General features: G+C 34.8%; 1 protein-coding gene across 2 annotated transcripts in view; it reads right to left on the reverse strand.

Annotated features, from left to right (window-relative positions):
* Positions 1–23,631, reverse strand: part of SLC12A2 (solute carrier family 12 member 2) — a 113,040-nt gene that overhangs the window by 42,257 nt on the left and 47,152 nt on the right. For both annotated transcript variants that reach the window (XM_041760796.1, XM_041760795.1), the window contains exons 5-13: positions 21,749–21,888; positions 19,673–19,783; positions 17,704–17,812; positions 15,010–15,137; positions 14,829–14,913; positions 11,446–11,597; positions 5,546–5,653; positions 4,223–4,346; positions 3,053–3,154 (exon numbers count right to left, since the gene is read on the reverse strand). In XM_041760796.1, the coding sequence (XP_041616730.1) occupies positions 3,053–3,154; positions 4,223–4,346; positions 5,546–5,653; positions 11,446–11,597; positions 14,829–14,913; positions 15,010–15,137; positions 17,704–17,812; positions 19,673–19,783; positions 21,749–21,888 (1,059 nt within the window). The remainder of the gene's footprint in view (positions 1–3,052; positions 3,155–4,222; positions 4,347–5,545; positions 5,654–11,445; positions 11,598–14,828; positions 14,914–15,009; positions 15,138–17,703; positions 17,813–19,672; positions 19,784–21,748; positions 21,889–23,631) is intronic.

Below are 23,631 nucleotides of genomic sequence, written 5' to 3' on the forward strand. Positions count from 1 at the left end.
AGCCTTATTAAAAAGAAGAGAGAGAAGACTCAAATTAATAAAATCATGAATGAGAAAGGAGAGATCACTACCAACACCAAGGAAATACGAACGATTTTAAAAACATATTATGAACAGCTCTACGCCAATAAATTAGGCAATCTAGAAAAAATGGACGCATTCCTGGAAAGCCACAAACTACCAAAACTGGAAGAGGAAGAAATAGAAACCTGAACAGGCCAATAACCAGGGAGGAAATTGAAGTAGTCATCAAAAACCTCCCAAGACACAAAAGTCCAGGGCCAGATGGCTTCCCAGGGGAATTCTATCAAATGTTTAAAGAAGAAACCATACCTATTCTACTAAAGCTGTTTGGAAAGATAGAAAGAGATGGAGTACTTCCAAATTCGTTCTATGAGGCCAGCATCACCTTAGTTCCAAAACCAGACAAAGACCCCACCAAAAAGGAGAATTACAGACCAATATCCCTGATGAACATGGATGCAAAAATTCTCAACAAGATACTAGCCAAAAGGATCCAACAGTACATTAAGAAAATTATTCACCATGACCAGGTAGGATTTATCCCCGGGACACAAGGCTGGTTCAACACTCGTAAAACAATCAATGTGATTCATCATATCAGCAAGAGAAAAACCAAGAACCATATGATCCTCTCAATATATGCAGAGAAAGCATTTGACAAAATACAGCATCCATTCCTGATTAAAACTCTTCAGAGTGTAGGGATAGAGGGAACATTCCTCAACATCTTAAAAGCCATTTACGAAAAGCCCACAGCAAATATCATTCTCAATGGGGAAGCACTGGGAGCCTTTCCCCTAAGATCAGGAACAAGACAGGGATGTCCACTCTCACCACTGCTGTTCAACATAGTACTGGAAGTCCTAGCCTCAGCAACCAGACAACAAAAAGACATTAAAGGCATTCAAATTGGCAAAGAAGAAGTCAAACTCTCCCTCTTCGCCGATGACTCTACATAGAAAACCCAAAAGCAAAAAAAAAAAAAAAAAAAAGAAAACCCAAAAGCCTCCACCCTAAGATCGCTAGAACTCATACAGCAATTTGGTAGCGTGGCAGGATACAAAATCACTGCCCAGAAATCAATGGCATTTTTATACACTAACAATGAGACTGAAGAAAGAGAAATTAAGGAGTCAATCCCTTTTACAATTGCACCCAAAAGCATAAGATACCTAGGAATAAACCTAACCAAAGAGGTAAAGGATCTATACCCTAAAAACTATAGAACACTTCTGAAAGAAATTGAGGAAGACACAAAAAGATGGAAAAATATTCCATGCTCATGGACTGGCAGAATTAATATTGTGAAAATGTCAATGCTACCCAGGGTAATCTACACATTCAGTACAATCCCTATCAAAATACCGTGGACTTTCTTCAGAGAGTTGGAACAAATTATTTTAAGATTTGTGTGGAATCAGAAAAGACCCCGAATAGGCAGGGGAATTTTAAAAAAGAAAACCATAGCTGGGGGCATCACAATGCCAGATTTCAGGTTGTACTACAAAGCTGTGGTCATCAAGACAATGTGGTACTGGCACAAAAACAGACACATACATCAATGGAACAGAATAGAGAACCCAGAAGTGGACCCTGAAATGTATGGTCATCTAATATTCGATAAAGAAGGAAAGACTATCCATTGGAAGAAGACAGTCTCTTCAATAAATGGTGCTGGGAAAATTGGACATCCACATGCAGAAGAATGAAACTGGACCACTCTCTTTCACCATACACAAAGATAAACTCAAAATGGATGAAAGATTTAAATGTGAGACAAGAGTCCATCAAAATCATAGAAGAGAACACAGGCAACACCCTCTTTGAACTCGGCCACAGTAACTTCTTGCAAGATACATCCACAAAGGCAAAAGAAACAAAAGCAAAAATGAACTATTGGGACTTCATCAAGATAAGAAGCTTTTGCACAGCAAAGGATACAGTCAACAAAACTAAAAGACAACCTACAGAATGGGAGAAGATATTTGCAAATGACATATCAGATAAAGGGCTGGTTTCCAAGATCTATAAAGAACTTATTAAACTCAACAGCAAAGAAACAAACAATCCAATCATGAAATGGGCAAAAGACATGAAGAGAAATCTCACAGAGGAAGGCACAGACATGGCCAACATGCACATGAGAAAATGCTCTGCATCACTTGCCATCAGGGAAATACAAATTGAAACCACAATGAGATACCACCTCACATCAGTGAGAATGGGGAAAATTAACAAGGTAGGAAACCACAAATGTTGGAGAGGATGCAGAGAAAAGGGAACCCTCTTACACTGTTGGTGGGAATGTGAACTGGTGCAGCCACTCTGGAAAACTGTGTGGAAGTTCCTCAAAGAGTTAAAAATAGACCTGTCCTATGACCCAGCAATTGCACTGTTGGGGATTTACCCCAAAGATACAGATGCAATGAAATGCCGGGACACCTGCACCCCGATGTTTCTAGCAGCAATGTCCACAACAGCCAAACTGTGGAAGGAGCCTCGGTGTCCATCAAAAGATGAATGGATAAAGAAGATGTGGTGTATGTATACAATGGAATATTACTCAGCCATTAGAAAGGACAAATACCACCATTTGCTTCAATATGCATGGAACTGGAGGGTATTATGCTGAGTGAAATAAGTCAATCAGAGAAGGACAAACATTATATGTTCTGATTCATTTGGGGAATATAAATACTAGTGAAAGGGAATATAAGGGAAGGGAGAAGAAATGTGTGGGAAATATCAGAAAGGGAGACAGAACATAAAGACTCCTAACTCTGGGAAAAGAACTAGGGGTGGTGGAAGGGGAGGAGGGTGGGGTTGGGGGTGAATGGGTGATGAGCACTGAGGGGGGCACTTGACGGGATGAGCACTGGGTGTTATTCTGTATGTTGGTAAATTGAACACCAATCAAAAATAAATTTATTATAAAAAGAAAAAAAATAAAATGTGTTAGAAGTCTTATTTTCTCTAAAATCAAAGACATTTTGTTAATTTAGAAGATTTTTTAAAAATATAAAATCACCTGGAGATTTTGCAAGTGATGCATGGAATACCGAAAAATTGATCAATGCATATGATGCAAGGAAGAAGTTAGAGATAATTGGAGCAATAACATTCAGTTCAGCTGAAAAAGAAACATAAGGTAGATTTATCAACAGATTATTTTTTGACATTTTAAAAAATTAAATTATCTTAAACCTTTAGAATACAGCCTAAAGAATACCCCCATATCCACCATTCAGACTTAATGAATACTTAAGAGTTTGTCATATATATTTCATGCTTTACTTTTCAGAAATCAAACCTTAAGTTTACAGCTGAAATCCTTTATACCTCATTCTTCTAAAGTTGGTATATTTTTTCCAATGATATTATATAGTTACTAAACACATATATAGTCCATAAGCGTTAGGCAGTCCTGTTTTGGGTATTTTAAAAATTAAGACAAATAATATCACACTATATTTATTATTCTGCAATTTGATTTGATACATATTATACTTGAGATTCATTCATATTAATACATGAAAATCAATTTTATTCATTTTTTTTTACTTCTAAATATTATTCTGCAGTTTCATTCTTCTGTTAGTATTTAGATTGCTTCCATTTTTTGCTTATTATAATTAATGATACTCAAAATCTCTTACATGTGGCTCTTTGAGTGTACATGCAAGTTTCTCTAGAGTAAATACTCTTAAAGAGAATTGCTGGATTCTAAGAAACTTTACTCAACATTGCTATTTTGTTCTCCCAAACTAGCCTTACCAAATAGATATCTAGCAGCATTACATTAGAATTTGTTTCCACACTTGGTGGTATCATCAAACATTTAATAAAAGCCCATTATCATTTTTAGCAGTGGAAGCCTCATTAGCTCACAAGTGCCAAGAAAAAAAAAAATAGCTCAGTGGAAGCTATACCTTTGAATGGGGCACTGAAATCCTGTCCTTTATGCTATTATTTATTTCAGGGACAAGAACGTAGGAGTTCCATCTTAGGAGGTTAATGATGGTAGTAATTTTCACAAAAATGTACTGAGTATTGGCAGTATTTTCTATATACTCTTTCAATTGATCACAAAGAAACTAACTTCGGCCTAGTAAGGTTTTATCATTTAATAATTCAATGCTTAGACCTAATACTATAAATACTCCAAAATCTATATTAGCACATCATTTATATGACTAACCAATTAAGATGAATCCAAGGGCAATTAAGAATGTTAGGATGTAGCCACGAAGAGGTTCATTATTTTTCCCATAACCTTTAGCAAACATCTGGAAAGCTGGGTAGATGTTGTCCTTACAAAGAGCCTAATGAAAAAATGTAAATATTAGAAGGAAATATAATGAAATTAGACATACAGATTTCCTTAGAGTTTTAATAAGTTATTCAGGAATAGAACACAAGTTTCTAATTCTTGGTTCCTTTAACTTCTCCCATATCACACCGCTTTACTTACAATCTATAAAGAAAACCAAACATTTCAAGAATCAAAAGGTAGTTGGTTTAGAATACCACTGAAGATTGTTTTTTAATATTATTTATTTATTTATTCATGAGAGACAGAGAGAGAGGGGGGGGGGGCAGAGACACAGGCAGAGGGAGAAGCAGGCTCCATGCAGGGAGCCCGACGTGGGACTCGATCCTGGGACTCCAGGATCAGGCCCTGGGCTGAAGGCAGTGCTAAACCGCTGAGCCACCCAGGCTGCCCCACCACTGAAGTTTTTATCTGCCTTACCCCACTCTCATATTGAAATTCCCTTATAAAGCAAAAAAATCTAATAAGTACATGAATAAAAGAAATTTGAAAACTTGATGAGTAGGACATGTGTGACCTACATTAAGAAAAAGTCTCAATCGTAGACTTAAAGTAGATAAACATCCTAATTATAAATTTAACCACTTATGTATATAGTCTACATTTACTGTACTCACTGGCTACAACTAAATATTAAGAACGAGGCTTGCAGAATCAACATGTCATTTTTGGACTCAATAGTATAAAGTATTTCCTATTCAGTATCAGCTGTTTATTTAATGCTCATTAAAGAGCAATAATGTCTACCTTATCTTTCTATCATGTGGTATATGTAGGCATTCATATATTTGTAAAGTAAAACATAAAGGCTGACATCATGCTAAGTGGGACAAGATCCTTTAATTCTTCTGATTTATGCCTGGGATGCATTCCTTATTCTTGGTAAGACTTAAAAATTTGAGCAACGAGATTATGTCGAAAAAAGCAAAAATCTATCACCGCTTCCAGAAAGACAACTCAAGGACTACAGCCTGACAGTAGGTAAATGCACTAAAGTTCATATGAATAGAAACACTCACATTCAAACACACAAAGTCAAACATACCTGGCTCATATATGTGTATATATATAATATACACATACAGGGTTGATAGAAGTAAACAAATGATTTGAAAAAAAATAACAATCCCAAACTGAAATATATTACCATAAATTCCCATTCAATAAAGTCTATAATGTGAAAATACCTACCTGAAATATCTTGGGAGCACTCACAAGGGATGCTAATGCAGAAGAAAGAGTAGCTGAAAAGATACCGGCAGAAATTAAAGGTGCAAATCCTGACACCATGCTCATTACCTTAAGAAAGGGAAAAAATGGAAAATTAAGTCTTACAAACAACTCAAAAAAAAAAAAAAAAAACCACAGTACTATACACCTTTATTATGCTAAGGAAGGAGACTCATATTGGGGAAACATAGCAAATAATGAACTGGAATAATGGGTATGTGCATTACAAATTTCTGAAACAGATTTATCACAAGTCCTTACCTTCGATCTTTTTATTTGGTAAAATTTTAAAGACACACAATGACAGGATAGCATAGCGAACCAATCCTCACATCACTGCAAGTCAAACCCCAGATATCACTTAATGCATAAATGTTTCAGTATGTACCTCTAATGGAAAAGAACCTTTAAAACCCCTAACTACCAAGTCACTGTCATAGTTTGAAAATTAAGTAATTCCTTAACATCACCAAATACCCTATTGGTATCCAAGGGGACACCCAAGTTGTCCATCTTTTCTTGCCTTTAAAAATAGTTTAAATCTAGGTCCACAAAGGGACTACACATTAAATCCGGCTGATATGTCTCCTAAGTATTTTTCAATCTACAGGTTCACTGTTTGTCTCCTTTACATTTTATTATTTTTAGGTCACTATCCTGTAAAAGCCTCACACTCTGGATTTTGCTGACTATACCTCCAACGTGTGTTACCTGTTGTTTTCACCTCTGTATTTCTAGTCAACTGACAGACTAGACAGTTCATCAGACTGAAGTATAAGTTTTCTGGCAGGAATATTTCAAGATGGTACAATACACTTCTGTCAGGTAGGTTTCTTTCTTTCTTTCTTTCTTTCTTTCTTTCTTTCTTTCTTTCTTTCTTTCTTTCTTTCTTTCTTATGTTAAGATAGAAGATTGGTACTATGGTTATGTTTCTTTCTTTTTAAAAAGAGACCTTAGAGCTAAATGTTAGAGCTAAATGTGGAAATATTTCTACCTGAAAGGATCTAAAGTCTATGATCTGTCTTTAAATAATCTGGAAAGTAGTAAGTTATAAATAAAACAAAGTCAGCCAAACACTGGTAATTGTTAAAACTGGAAAATATATGTTAGGTACATTACACTTCTTTTCCTATAATGTTCAAACATTTCCCTAATGAAGTTTTAAAAAAAATGGATTGATCACTCACATCATGAGACGGCAACCAGATAAATCCAAACTAAAGGGCAAAATGCAAAGTAACTTGCCTGAACTCTAAAATATCAATGTCCTGGAAGGTTAACACAGGCAGGCTGGAAAGTCCTAGATTAAAGGATTTTTAAAATAACATGATAACTAAATGCCATGTGTAACCAGATTGTACCTTGAATCTAAGAAAAACAGCTGTAAGGGACATTACTGAAACAAGTAAAGATGGAAGACGGAATATACATTTAAAAAACAGTATTTTGCCAACATTAAATTGCTGAAGTGGGATAATTATACTGTGCTCATGCAGAATATTTCAAATACTTCAAACTGATGGGCATTTTTTGATGTGTATAATTTATTCTCATATGTTTGAGGAGAAAAAGAATATATATATATATATATATATATATATATATATATATATACACACAAAGATAAAGCAATGGGGTAAAATATAAACAACCAGTAAATTTAAGTGAAGGAGAAGGTATACAGGTATTCACTGCACTGTTCCTTCACATTTTTGAAAATTATGAAAAGACAAAATTGAGGTGGAAAAGTTGTCTGGTGGATTCAAGTACTGTCAACTTGACCCAACTATTATTAATTTCACCAGTAGTAAATGATGACTATCACCTAAATTCATTACGTCTTTAGTAGAGATTTGCTTTCCATATATATGGAAATAAACATATATATTTTTAAAACATTATTTGAGAGAGAGAGAGAGAGAGAGAGAGAGAGAAAGGAAGAAAGAGACAGTACAAGTGGAAAGAGGGGCAGCAGGAGAGGGAAAAAGAGGATCTTAGGCAGCCTCCATGCCCAGCTCAGAGCCACCCAACCTAGCGCTCCATCATGATCCTGAGATCATGACCTGAGCCACAATCAAGAGTCAGAGGCTTAACCAACTGAGCTACCCCAGGTGCTCCTACTTTTCATTTATATTGACCAAGCCCATGCCAACTGAGACCAAGGAGAAAAGGAAATATGGTTTTAAGTGGTTTGTGACTATTTTACACTTTATTTTGATTTCATACTTCAAACTAGATGTAAATTTAGTTACAGGAACAATCTCTGCCCATAATGCATGAATCTGAATACAAGTGTACATAATCCCACCTTGTTTTACTTAAGTATCTCCCCCTATATCTTTCAAAAGACTCAGTGTTAAAAATGAAGAAAACATTAAAGTGTTTCAATGAACATTACCATTTTCCCCTCTAAGCATTTCAAGGAGAAAAAAATACCTTGAAAAGATTATTTTCTATTCATCTCTTTAGTAACAATTTGGTAGTTAGGTATATGCCATGTGTTTTTCACAATCACCATGTTTCACAGCTATTAATGCTAGATTAGCATCGCCAATCCTGTCTTTAGGAAAGGAGATTATAAAGGACACGGAAGATGGATCAAGATAAAAATGAGCAGATTTGATTTCTGCTATATACTTATGAAACACAAAATTCTGTGCCTGTCTATAATGACCTCAAAGATAAGTGCAAAGACGGGAGATACACGAAGAAAACAAGAGAGAATAGGATACATCACTGGATTAAGGCAAAAAAGACACCACAAGCATTATATAACCATAACCTTTTATCCGTCATGTTTTGAGGAAAAAATTTTCTTCTTCCGTCACCTCTGAACTGAGGTTGATAATGCCCCGTGCTTAGCATCTTGAAACATTATGCTACTAGAATTTGCCATGTTCCCAGTTCTCTAGTTCTATATTTACCAATAACCTCTGGATTTCCCAGCATTTAATGATAAAATATGAGTAGCAAGGACAATGATCATGAATTTAAATAATGGTAACATCAGTGTTGTTCAGAATACAGAGTGAAAACAAAGATGAAAAAACCAGAGGTCTTCTCTCTAGGGGGGAGAAAGGGTGGGTGTGGGGGAGACAAAAATCCAATAAGGTAGAAATGTAGCAAGTAAAATGAATGGTAAGATTTCATGTGGGAGATGTGTGTGTTTGTATGTGTTGATGACTGGCAGTGGAGGAAATTCTTCATGGAACTGGGTTTCCTTGAAAGCCAGCAGATTTCGACAAATGTAAAGAAAAAAAGAAGGTGCATTCCCAACAGTGTGAAGCACCAAAAAAACCCCCCAAAAAACAAAAATAGGGTAAGCATGTACGCATGTGTATGTACACAAACATGCAATCACTACAATTCACTACAGATAGAAGGCAATGGGACCCAAGTCTGGGTATGAAAGGTCTTGAGTGACAGAGCAAAGAGGCTCACACTTTGTTTATTAAGTAATGGTGAGTCAAAGGTTTCAGAGGACATTAAAATGTAGAACTAGGGATGCCTGGGAGGCTCAGCAGTTGGGCACCTGCCTTTGGCTCAGGTCGTAATCCCGGGATCATGTCCCACATCCGCCTCCCTGAAAGGACCTAATTCTCCCTCTGCCTGTGTCTCTGCCTCTCTCTCTCTCTCTCTCTCATGAATAAATAATCTTTTTTAAAAATGCAGAACTATATTAAGACTATATAAGTAAAATAAAAAATTTAAGTAAGGTGACCCAAATCACTTTTTCTCCTAAAGTATGAAAAGCCAATTACATGCAAAACACGATGTTATCATGTGTGACTTTGTATAGATTCCATGATCAGACTCCAACTTATTGTTTCCTCAGATATGTTCTATGTATTATTCTTCATTCTCCAAATGACAAGCAATTTGCATATTTACAGGATGTTTTTTCCATTTAGTTTCATTTCCCAAAACATTTAAAATTTTTTTTAAAAAACTTACTTAGTTATATTAGAAAAGCAGCTTTATATAAACCAAACTCCTTTTTGCTTTAATGAGTCCATACTAGACTTGAAAAAGACAACACACTTTTGTATTTTAAGGTAACCACACAGAAATCTGATTGGCATTTTCAGTCACTGGGCAGAGATCAACATTTGTGCTTTTCATACACAATATCAATGTCAGAATTGGCCTGAATCATTAGCTGGATATGAATACTTTCTTTCATTCCTACAACTATGCCTAGTCTTGTGACTAGAACAAACAAACTTCTATTACATAATTGAGTTCAATATTTATAACCACTGAAAATGCAGTCAATTGCCTGAAACTATAAAATAAAAATAATGCCATTAAAAATTTAAGTCACAAATTTTATTATAAAATCTAAGTTTTGTATATAAAATGTACATGGTTCTAAAATACAGTGAACTTTCAATTATTCTGACAACCTGTAAAAACATTAGGAATCAAAATTTTTAGTTTTCACTTTGAATTAGTATAATCTTCTCTGTAAAAACCCAAAATTTCACAAAAATTTCATTTTGCTTTCAGAACCTTATAGAGGCAATAAAAAGAAGGGCTGATATTTTCTAAACACCAGACTAGTAGTATTTTTTTTTTAAAGATTTTATTTATTTATTCACAAGAGACACACAGAGAGAGGCAGAGACATACGTAGAGGGAGAAAAAGCAGGCCCCACAAGGGGAGCTAGATCTGGGACTCGATCCCGGAACTCCAGGATCAAGCCTGAGCTGAAAGCAGACATTCAACTGCTGAGCCACCCAGGTATCCCTAGACGAGTACTATTATCTTTTACATAGTTCATATGTTTTAAAAAGTCACAAACTTTTCGATATCCATTAAGAATTTAATTACATTATTCAATGAGGGTTTAGCACAGCATGACTACATGGGCCTTATCTAAATAATACTAGTCCTACTCACCAATACCTTTTCAAAAGGAAGTTTATAATATAAAGCAATTATGAAGACATCTCTCATTAGAAAACTCATTTCAATCAGTACTGAACTAATTTAAAATAATGGATGAACATGCAATTCAATTGGTGAGCTCTTCAATTGGTAGAGCATGCAACTCTTGATCTTGGGGTTGTGAGTTACAGCCCCACATTGGGTGTAGAGATTACTAAAACCAAAATCTTTTAAAAATAAAATAAAAATGCTCAAAATAAAAATGAAATATTTAGGTGTAAATCTAACAAAACATGTAGAGTTCTGAAAACTACATAATGCTGATGAAAGAAACTAAAGATCTAAATAAATGGAGAAACATACTGTGTTCATGGAATGGAACACTCAACATAGTGAACATATTAATTCTCTCCAAATACATACATACGTTTAACATGTTCCTATCAAGATCTTAGCAAGACTTTTTGTAGGCAAATATTTCTCTAAAATTTGTATGAAAAAGCAAAAGGAAGTAAAAAAGCTGAGACAATTCTGAAAAAGGATAAAGTGCAAGGAATCAATCTACTTGACTTCAAGACTTATCAGGGAACTACTCTAAATAAGAATGTATGGTAATGGTGGTTGGATAGATGGAAACGCCACAAGAACAGAATGGAGAATCTAGAAATAGATCTAACAAACATGACTGCGTGTGAGATGCTTCCTTGCTTTCAGAAACTATATGCTACATATATATATATACTATATATTATACCCTATCATGAAAGTTTTGCCCCCGGGAGCCCTTTTGCTCTTGAACAGCTTCAGATTTTACCTTTTCATTATTTTTCTATTTGCCCAATCTACAGACTTTTTGAACAGATAATTGGGTAAAAAGTAACAATGGTCTTCCCTTCTAAGCACTCTGTACTCTGAAAGCAGTCTGACCTCTAGATATACAATGTCTGTATAACATAAATATGAAGCTTACCTGGAAATTGTTCATTAGGCCATAGTAACAAGGATTGCTTTCACAAGATGAAAAGTCAAAGTTTAATTTGCAGGCTGCAGAAGTACAGTTTGTTAGCTCTGTTACAATAGTGTCATTAACGTTCCCAGTGGCATCTCGAACAACACAAGAACCTGAAGTCAAGGGACAATAAGAACATGTAACTAAAATTTAAATTCATTTCAGAATTATATATATCCATAAAGGAATTTATGGTACTGATCGAACATCTACTAGTTAACAGTATTTACATTTTTAGCCATTTCCATATACCATTTATGGTTTTTTTTTTTTTTTTAAGATTTTATTTATCCATGAGAGACACAGAGAGAGAGGCAGAGACACAGGCAGAGGGAGAGGCAGGCTCCATGCAGGAAGCCCAATGTGGGACTCGATCCCAGGTCTCCAGGATCATGCCCTGCAGGCATGACACTCAACGGCTGAGCCACCCAGGCTTCCCGCATTTATGGTTTAAGTAATTTACATGAACAGAATTGGAAAAGCATCACAGTCCCCAATATTTACGTAGTGAAACAAAACCTTACAAAAACTAGCAATGCACACATGTATATTTAAAAACCCTGCACATTGTGGAAAATGGCAGTGAGCAAAACTATTTCCAGGCCTATTTGGTTAAGTAAGCATATGAAAATGTTGTGTTGAAAGAGTTCCAAATGGTAGAAATGTTTTCCTGTATTCCAAATATTTTATATGCAAAACATGCCAAAGATCAGACCTCAGGTAGTATCAATCTTTTGGAAGGGTAACAATGTAAATATTAATGAATTATAATTCTATTTAAACCTCTGGCTCAAGTAAGTCTACCCTGATAAAAAGACAAACCATGATAGCTGAGGTTGGCTTAAAAATAATCCATGGGGCAGAAGGAATGAGGACAGATGAAATAAGATTAACCATATGATGTTACTTATTGGTAACTTTGTTGAAACTGAGTGACAGTTTGTTAGAGCGTGCTACTTTTGTGCAAAATTGAAAACTTCCACACTGTGATAAAAGTTTTCTTGGAAAAAAGCACTTCATTATTTGGAACTTATGATGTATAACTACTAGTAATTACCATCCCTTGGACTTTTGAAGTATGATAACACTCCTGTCTTATCATATAGGAGGCAAAAATTATAAATTCCCATCCCTTGGACTTTTGAAGTATGATAACACTCCTGTCTTATCATATAGGAGGTAAAAATTATAGCAGCCAAAAGTGAACAAACAGAAAATTAAGTTTGAAAGGAAGAATATTTTAATGACTAGACAGACTGCATTGGGTTTTCTTCCTAAATTTCTTCATCTAACTCTCAGAGAAGTGTTTGCAAAGCCGTGTTTCCTTGAAGGTACTTATGAAACCATTTGGGGTGAGGGGAGAAGAGAGCCCTGTCTACCCTAAAGCAGCTATGCTTTTATGTGTTTCACCCTCTAATATTCTACATTGGAAGTGATTGGGGGAGAAAATGTTCCCTTAACTCTGAACCAGTTACACATCCACTGGTGTAGATGCTGGCCCTGCTCCTGAGTGTCGGGAGAAAGAGCTACTCCTATTGCTCCTGTGGCCAAGATGAAGTCAGTATGACAACTCACAGTGTTAGAATCAGATACAAACTGAATAGTTTATTTGCTATAACTAATTATTTTACAATTTGAAACATAATCAGTTATATCACTCTTTAAATTAAAACTAAATTTCCAGGAAATTTTAGGGAACACAAAAATATTTTGCTAAGCTTATATATATAACTTTTTTCCACACAAATTTCAGAGATTTACATATTGCCTTGGTGGTCAGTCTGTTAGGCATCTGCCTTCAGCTCTGGTCACAATCTCAGGGTCCTAGGATGGAACCCCATGTTGGGCTCCCTGCTCAATGGGGAGTTGGCTTCTCCTCTCCCCCCCTTCTGTGACTGCTTGCTCTCTCTCTAAAGTCTTAAAAAATGAAATTCATTTCCTTTTTCAAAAGTGAATTTAGCACACCATGATGCTAATATTAGCATTTCTCTCATTTAATGAAGTTTCAAAACTATATTTACACAAATTAGCAGTAGAGTTTGTAAATAGTGTTCTGTCATTAATTTACAATGAATCACTGGGTTTTTGACAAAAATAAACTTTTCTTACAGAAATACTATGAAAACCTTATATTTTATGGTCTATGATTTTGGACTTTGATCCTTTAGATTGGTATAAAACTAAGTTTTATTTTTGTAGCATGCTTCAAACATTTAACTGTAAAAACAGGACTTTTTGAGGTTAGATTATAAAACAATGCTTACAATTCAGGAAAATATGTTTTACGGGTATAGTTTTATGAAAGTGTAATAAACTCGATACAATTTATCTATAGTGATTGCATGTAAATCACACTTTTTTCCTGGGAATGTTTTAGCTAAATAAACTACTTTATTAAGAGCCTTTAAAGAATTCACTAAAAATCAAAATAAAATCCCTCTTTGCCAAGACACAATTCTTTAAATCAAGTGTCAGTTAACTGGAGGGAATCTCAGTTTTCATTCCTTCATGTATAAAAATAGTGATTTAGAGACTAGCTGACCATTGCGGTCAGCAGTTCTAAAAGGCTATTATTTCATGTATGTAGTAAAAGGTTGAAAAATAGGTTCATTCAGTTTAGTAAGACTTCAGTAATACTTTTCATTCAAATAATATGTCCTGTCTGCCAAAATCAGTTTTTATGGTAAAAATGCCAAACATTGCTTAAATGTCTTGAAACAATATTCTCATATACTAACATTATATATGCAAACATAAAAGAATCATCATCAACAAAATATTAAAAATTTCATAAAGATCACAGAATAAAATGCACTTACTTTCTACTGCATGAATCTTCTATAAATTATAGCTTAGGGAAATTTAAGAGTCTACAGTAAGACTTTACATAATTTTGTTTTACTTTAATTAATAAAAATCCTAGAGAAAAAAACAATACAGCATCTGGTGGTTTAGGTAGTATCTATAAAACCACTAATAGTTTACTGAAACTCTGAATTAAAACATGCAACTTGGGATCCCTGGATGGCTCAGCGGTTTAGTGCCTACTTTCGGCCCAGGGCCTGACCCTGGAGTCCTGGGATCGAGTCCCACATCGGGTTCCCTGCATGGAGCCTGCTTCTTCCTCTGCCTGTGTCTCTGCCTCTCTCTCTGTGTGTGTCTCTCATGAATAAATAAATAAAATCTTTTAAAAAAAAATTAAAACAAAACATGCAACTCTTAATCTTTTTATTGAAATATTTCTGAAATTAAAAGTTAGAAATATAGTATCATGGAAATAAATATTTAAAGTATGTACAACATGAAATTTTTGAAACATGTAAAAAAAATTCAAGGCTATTTACCTACAGATACTGCAATTCCTATGTAAACCACCGTAGTAATTAAAATGGCTAAGAGTGTTCCTTTGGGTATGGCTGACTGAGGATCCTAGAAGACAAGAAAAAAATTTTAAGTCTACCTTTAAAAATAAATGTATATATACCCTTTCTCATACAAAATTGATACAATACTTTTAATACTTACTGCAAGATCACCTGAGATATTTGCTCCAGCAAGAATACCAGTTGCAGCAGGAAAAAAGATGGCAAATACAGAAAAGAAAGTCTCTTCCTCTCGAAAATCTGGTCCAAAGTTCTCATTAAATATTTCAGCTGTGGAGAACAAAATATCTTTGGCAATCAATGGATAGCAGATTAGACCATTATAATTTATGTCATCTAAGTGTTATGTATACATGATCCCTAGGTTTTCTTCACTTCAAGTAACTGGTAAATTCCTATCTTCTAATGGAACCATGGCATTCCTCTTTATTTGTATGAGGGAACCGTTTAAAACAAAAATGATTTGACCTGGGTCATGCCTAGTATTTTGTATACCTTACTAATTATGTTTCAAGTACCTCTAGCTTAATTATTATGACTAGTACAAATGCCAATCACCGTGTGGATAAACTCTCAATGTCTGGGATCAGTCAAGGAAATAAGTAAGAAAGGAGGTAGAAAAAAAAAAAAAGATCATACTAATCTGGACCCATTTTTTTTCTTACATCCAACGTATATTCTATCTACACAGCTTTCTCTATTTCCTCGTAGTGACTTGCTTAATTTTTGATGCTGAATTATTCATCAGGCTTTCATAGCATTTTTAGCTTAGGCAAACTAGGTAAAGTCCCTTTCCATTTTAACAATGATGAAAGCTTCAGCTGGTTCTACTGTTGCCATCTATCCTGATGGGCCCTGACACTGAAACAACCAATTTGTTATTTGTCCATCCATCAATCCAATATCTGAATAATAACTACCATGTGCCAGGTCTTCTACTGGAGCAATTAGGTATCTCACTACCTTAGTAAAATAAATGAGAAGACAGCAAATGGTATCAGCCACTAAAAAAGAAAAGTCACATCCCAAAGTATATTTAGATTTAGTTACTTCAGACTAAGATAAACCCAGATATGCTACTTAGACAATATTATTAGATATCAATGTAATACTTTCATAAGTTGCCAAAGATCTGAAAAAAGAAAAAGGCAATGAAAAATGTGGCTTAGCAGATATTTGCAGCTATTTTTAAATTAACTGAAGTCACAAACAAAATATATAATTACTTTAGAAATAATCCTCCACTATAATTATTAATATTTCACTTAGAAATATAGTTGCAAAAAGAAATGTTCAAATTTACAATATAAAAAAAATTAAGTAAAAAATCAGTTATTTGGAACATCTGGGTGGCTCAGCAGTTGAGCGTCTGCCATTGGCTCAGGTCGTGATTCCGGGGTCTGAGGATCAAGTCCTGCATTGGGCTCCCTGCAGCAAGCCTACTTCTCTCTCTACCTATGTCTCCGCCTGTCTCTCTCTGTGTCTCTCATAATAAATAAAGTCTTTTAAAAATCAGTTTTTATTAGAAGAAATGTCACAAATATATTTTTTGAAAGCATAAAATATAAAAAACTATGTATCTAAGTGATGCTACTAACTTTCACTGCTGGCAGGCGTAGTAGACATCTCTTCCCCCAATCCAGAAAATCAGGAATTTTTTTTTTTTTTTTTTTTTTTTTTTAACGAAAATCAGGAATTTAAAGGCCAGTTTATAAGTAAGCACAGATACTGGTAATAAGAACGGATATCACACTATCAATCCAGGACTAGCAAGCACAAATAATAGGTGTCACTGGTTAAAGTAAAAATCTTGAAACAATTCCTATGAGAAAACTATGCATGCAGCTAAATTAGGGTCTGAGAGAAGCCAAACCAGTGCTACTCACAAATGACCTAAGGACTGGTACGTTACCAGTGAGCAAACAGATTAGAAAGCTTACACCAGAAAGTACACCAACTAGGTCTCTAAGATCCACAGTTGGTCGGTTGATTTTTCCCCCCCAGTAAGATACTGTGAAGGAAGAAGTGCGCTGATATGCATTCTGTATCTTTTCATAGATCTGTATGAGAAACTCTGGGCTAAACAACTAGGGAGTACCACAACTGAGCCTCTTCTTCTAGGGCTTCAAAATGAGGAGTTTTTTTGAGGAGTTTTTATCAACTGAAGATACATCTATTACCCCTATATTACCCCTAAGTGGGAAGCCTCTCTGATGCTACCACAAGTGTTCTTTCCTGCTTCATTTCATCCTTTGGTGATATAGGAGTATGGCGATGGTGGGGGAAATACAGATAGAGACTTAAGGAAATAACAAATGACAAGTAAATTTCACCGATGACAGCGGTGACAATAGGAAGCAGAATGAAAAGAATCACAAAGATGAAAACTGTGGAAAATCCTCACAATTTATAATGTACACTGTAGACAAGTTGAAGTTGCCATTATACTATGAGTATTTCCTTCATAAGCGTAAGCACTTTTAGACTGTTGTGTTGAAATACAACTAAAAGAATGAAAAAGGCATGTGAGGAAAGTCATCATTTCAGTTACAAATTCCCAAAATGACAGAGAACAAACACACCTTTCCTCAGGAGCACTGATTTTTCTATATTCTATCATATTTTGATGCTAAGAATGAAAATGATGTAAATAGAAGTGGTACTTTACTCTGACCATCACATACATAAAGGAGACAATATGAAATTGGATTGTCAATTAATATGTCATTCCACCAAAATCAATCCTATTACAAAGCATCTGCAATGTACTAAATTTATTTAATAACAGAATGCTATAATATGCACCTTTAAAAGAGATTCTATCTTTTTTACTTACATTTATAACCAAAGAAACCTTTGGGCTTCTTGCTGTCCAAAGGGATAAATGTTCCTATGACGAAATCAGCAATAGCAAGTAGTAGAATCACCAAAAGAACAATCTGAGCCTGGAATTTTAAACATGAAAAATCAAAATCAAATCTCTCATGTCTCTACAGTGATTCAGTTTCACTACCATATAATTTTATTTCTGTCTCATTTCCCCACTGCTTCAAAAAGTGCTAAGCACAAAGAAGGTGCTCAATAAACTTCAATTACATGAACAATCTTTAAAGAACTATCCTAAAATGTTCAATATATTGAGGCAAAACATGGATAGCATAAGTAGGATCATGCCAAATATTTCTGAAATGAATTAAAGATGTGCATGCCATCCCACAAATCATAAAGCAGTATATAAATTCCATAACACTGTAGGTTTTTCATCCTTTATCATTATTACTGCCTCCACCAATGTAAGTACAATATTGATATGGAAAACCTATTTGCTATGAACACAAGTTTTTTTTTTTTTTTTTTCGAACACAAGTTTTATACCGAGTCCAAACATAACGTTTAATGTCTGACAGCCACAGGAAGAAAAGAAGAAAAAGTACAGAAAGAAGAAGACAATATCCAGGAAGAGGATTTAAGTAGCAATGGGACTTGAAGGAACAATCTTTTAGAACTACCATCTCCTCTCCATCACTCTTTTTGTTTTGTTTTCATGGGATATAACTGATATATAACAATGTATCAGTTTCCACTGTACCACATAACAGATACAATATTTATACACATGTAATTGTGAAATGATCATACAAGTCTAGTTAATATCCAGGATCATAGTTAAAGAATTGTTTTTTCTTGTGATGAGAATTTTAAGACCTACATTTAAAAAAAAACAACTTTCAGATATGCAATACATTATTAAATATAGTCACCATGCTGCACATTACATCCCTGTGACTTTATTTCATAACTGCAATTTTATACATTTGACTACATTCACTATTTTGCCCCCTTCCCCCACCTCTCCTTCTCCACTCTCAAACTCCCAATAAAGTTAAATAGATACTCATGAAAAACCTGTGTCATCCATGGGAATAAAAACTGCTTAAATGCTAATCATGTCAGGTAGTATGAAATTCTATTCTTTTCAGTAAAGTCAGCTACTTAAATACATAAGTAAATGATTTAATTATATACTTTTGACTTAAAAAACAACCTTGGGAATATTATTCTTTACAATTTTTTTCTAATTTCTGACCTAGTAAGTATCACAGCTCATATATAGCAGAAATATGTGGTCTTACATGATTTATAAGAAGGAACATGAAGACACCTAGAAGGGACTTGGAGATCCTCAGCAGCATCCTTGTGGATGGATATGCATTAGTCAGGAAAGCAGAGGTGTATTAAGGAACATTCTCTTAAACACACAGAAATAATTGCAAGTGCTCTGCCTACAGGTTAACATGTTACTTCAGCAACTTTTCCCAGAAACAGTGGTCCGGGCTTTGGTAGCCATGATTTCTGAGACTTCAACAACAAGGAGCAAAATGAGTGCCTCTAATCTCTCATGGGAACTAACTTGGTAGTTTATTGTCCCTGCGTTTATTTTTGAAGTTGAACTTCTAAATAAATTACAAAGCCAAGAGCTTAATTTGGCCTACCTAACATATTGACCTGAGTGATTCTAAATAACTTCAAACAAGATTAAGAGAGGGGAGGAGGGAGGAAGGGAGGTGAGAAGGGATAGGAAGTCCAAAGTTAGAAAGTACTGTGTTTAAGTAGATGCTACACTGTTTTCGCCAAACATTCCTTTCCCTGCCTTGTCTGATACATAAACTTCTCTGAAAATGAACACTTAAGGAATCTTCAAAATCTAAAAATACTACCACACTTTAGAGTGGTCCATAAACAAAAGCTCTAAAAGTTCATATGTTAAATATTTACAGATATATTCCAGTGAGTTCGTTACTTACTTTCGCTTCCCACTCCATTCCAGCTACCGAGATACCTAAAAGGATCACCACCGTAATGGCTCCAATAATTCGGATATCATTGATTTCATCTATCATAAGTATGGAATGTTCCTAGAAAAAGAGAATTATAAATGTAATGAACAATATTAGTTATTCAGATAAAGTCTTTAATTCTTTTGGAAACACTTCAGAGACATCAGAACTTCTTACATGAATAAGTGGAATAAATGCCTATGTAAGGAATGAACAGGGAGACCTAAGAAAAAGTAACAAGTATGTACTATTGAGGCACCATTCGAGAAGCTCAAGAAATCAAAAAAATTATCAAATTAATGCTACACTTAATACAGACTCAATAAATCAAAAATGAAATTTCTAACAAGCAAATAAAAATCATGCTGTGCCTAAGCAGAACTCACAGTACTTTTTTTTTTCTTTCTCACAGTACTTTTTAAAGAAATGTATTTTGTATCACTGTGATTAGCAAAGTCATGCTTTTAATGGTCTTTTAAGTTTCATAAGAAAAAGAGATGAATACACTTTCATGCAGTTGTCCAAAAACACCCACTGTTCCTGCTCTATAAGCAAAAATGTTTGTGGTTTAATATCAGTGACATTAAAAACATGCTAAACTAAATAATGGAAGAGTATTAACTCTTAATAGTTATACTGCTTGCTTTCTCAAAGCCCTTGCTTTTCCCATCCCTTTGGCCTATACAGATAAGGTCAATGCCAATGCCAGTGCCAGTCCCTCTCAAATCTTATACTTCCTAACGGACCGCATATGACTACAGAAGAAAAGAGTTACAACCTAACCTAACATGAACAACCATAGGTGTCTTTCAAGGTCCCTCTCAGTTAATAATGCTGAATTCTATTTCACTTCTACTCCTTTAACTACACATATCCCAATGACTCTTTTCAAACAAATTATCTTCTAAACTCCAGAGTAGTATTATCAACTACTTCCTGGCCAACTCTATTTGGATATACCTATCGTTCTTCAAATCAGACATCCCAAACTAAACTCTCCTATGCTTCTATTTCACAGTGAATGCCATTACCCTTCATTTAACCCTCCAACTCAGGGATGCCTGGGTGGCTCAGTGGTAGAGCGTCTGCCTTTGGCTCAGGATGTGATCTTGGAGTCCCGGGAGTCCCCATACCGGGGTCCCTGTAGGGAGCCTGCTTCTCCCTCTGCCTATGTCTCTGCCTCTCTGTCTCTCATGAATAAATAAATAAAATCTTTAAAAAAAAACCTCCAACTCAGAAATCTGTATATAAACCTGAAATCCTCCCTTCTCTTTCTCTAATTTCCCATATCCCAATAATCATCAAGTCTACTCATTTAACATTTTAAAAATCTCTCCAGTTCACCCACATGTCTCCAGCTCCACTAGGCATTGTTTGAATGTGTGCCACCATCCCTTTCCCAGGATAGCTACAACCTCCTAAATGGTCTCCCTCTCCACCTGTGATTCCTCAGATCCATGCTCCATATATACTGTGATCAGGTGTTTCTTCAGGCCCCAATTTGATCATGTCCCAGCCCCTCACTACAATTGAGATTAAGACCACAGTTTAACAGCAAACAATACCTTTCCTGATTTGACCCTCCCCCCCCCACCCGCCCCACCGTCAGTCAGTCCTAAATCTCTCTCCTCTTTGTGCTCCAATCATAGAGAAATATTTACAGAATGTTTTTTAAAAACACACTGTACTCTACCCTTTCCAGGTCTTTTTTCCCCTTTTCTCCCCTATCCCCTTCATGTCATACCCTACCTTTCCTACTTGCCTAACACCTAGAATCCCTTTCTTGGAAAACCTTTCCTCACACTCCTTTGTGATCCCCTTTCCTGGTGGTAGTAAGTTGAGTGATTACCCTTTGTGTTGCCTAGGTCTCCTACATGCATGACCCCACTTCTGACAATGTCTCAACATTACTTTGTCTCCTACACTAAATTTTTGAAGGACACATTTTGTGTCCATCACTGCTTTCCTAGGATCTAATATGGGAAGTGGCACATAATCCCTCAATAAAGATTTGGGAAATAAATGTTTAGAAAGAGAAATTACCTTAAGCAACTCCACCACAGTTTCTGCAAATCCAACCACATACATAGCAACCGCAACAGCATTGGCAAAAGCGAAGATCAGTCCAATTGCACCACCAAATTCTGGCCCTAGACTTCTAGATATTAAATAATATGCTCCTCCTAAAGGAAAGGGGGGAAAAAAAACAAAAATACTGAAGTTAGGATTTTAAAAGTCAGAAATCACATGCCTCCAGTAAGCATAGCAGTTAAATTAATAAGCAAGTGGGTGAGCATATTTTCAGAAATAAACATCCCAAAAGAATTCTTTACAACCCACTTCATTCATTAACAGTTCTCAACACTCAGAGAATTCTGCCCATATCAAATATAAAATCATCTGGCTTTTTAAATCCCTATTTTCTCTTCTAAAGCTTAGACTAGAATGAACAAAAGCCTCCTGCTCATATTCATAAATACCAATATCATTTCCTAATGGTTTTCTAAGTAGTGTTTTTAATCTTCATGCAACTTTTAAAGTTATATTTGAGATGATTTCAGTAACTTATATTGGTACAGTAATTTGTTGGTAATGTGAATAGTAAGACTTAATTTCCTAAGAAACTGCAAAGAACAGCAAGCATAAGGTGGTATCCTAAGTAAATACAGTTTATATTTAATAAATCCTGCCTAAATGTCATAGTCAACAAGGACATTAAATGAACTATCATGAAACAAGTATTTTTCTAACTTAAGTATTAATCAGTATTATGATTCTGAGTCAATCTAATGCTTAGTTGAAATCTCTAATAATTCTTCCAAACTTCTTTTTGTTTTTTCTTTTTTTTTTTTTCTTCCAAACTTCTAATTTATTTCTGGCCTCTAGGTCATAAATAAACTTAGTTTTAATAATAATTTAGTTATATGAAATTATATACATTTTTTTCAGATACTGATGAACTGTTTAATTAAGACCATATAATAAAATGCCGTTTAACAGCTGAGCATTTCTCCTGTTCTCTCAGTATAATGAAAACAAACACATCAAAAAATTCTACTGCTCAATAAAGTATGCAAACTTCATTTTGAAAACACCTGTAAAAGGTTTTATAATTAATTCTATCAATTCTCTCAAAGTATTCTACACTTTAAATCTATCCACCCAAAACTTCCTTATATTACCAATTAATAATTTCTACCACCTTGGAGAGCCTAAAGAAAAAAATGCAACCTAATCATTTGTAATAATTGGTCTTATGGTTTTTAATCAGATGAAATTACTTTAAAATTTCCCAGAAATATTTCTGAACACTAAAAAATTCTAATAGATTTATATGAGGACAATTTTTTACATCAAAGATTTTAGCATAAGACATTAAACTACATTATAATTAATCACAAGGAAAATCCTTGGATTATCTAATTATCAAGACTATATTTAACATATATGTTCTCAAAATCCTATATGTTCTCAAAATTGATTTAAACTATTTCATTTAAGGATGCCTGGGTGGCTCAGCAGTTGAGTATCTGCCTTTTGCTTAGTGCGTGGTCCCAGGATCTGGGATGAAGTCCCGCATCGGGCTCCCTGTGAAGAGCCTGCTTCTTCCTCTGTCTGTGTCTCTGCCTCTCTCTCTGTCTCTCATGAATGAATAAATAAATCTTTAAAAAACATATAAAAAATAAACTTTTCATTTATGCCAATATCAACAATAAATTACATAATGTATTAATACATTACATATGATACATATGTATCAACAATAAATTACATATGTAAATTACATATGTATCACTCAACTTACTACCACCAGGAAAGGGGATCACAAAGGAGTGTGAGGAAAGGTTTTCCAAGAAAGGGATTCTAGGTGTTAGGCAAGTAGGAAAGGTAGGGTATGACATGAAGGGGATAGGGGAGAAAAGGGG

The sequence above is a fragment of the Vulpes lagopus genome, chromosome 7, assembly GCF_018345385.1.
Source record: "Vulpes lagopus strain Blue_001 chromosome 7, ASM1834538v1, whole genome shotgun sequence".
NCBI classification, from domain to species: domain Eukaryota; kingdom Metazoa; phylum Chordata; class Mammalia; order Carnivora; family Canidae; genus Vulpes; species Vulpes lagopus.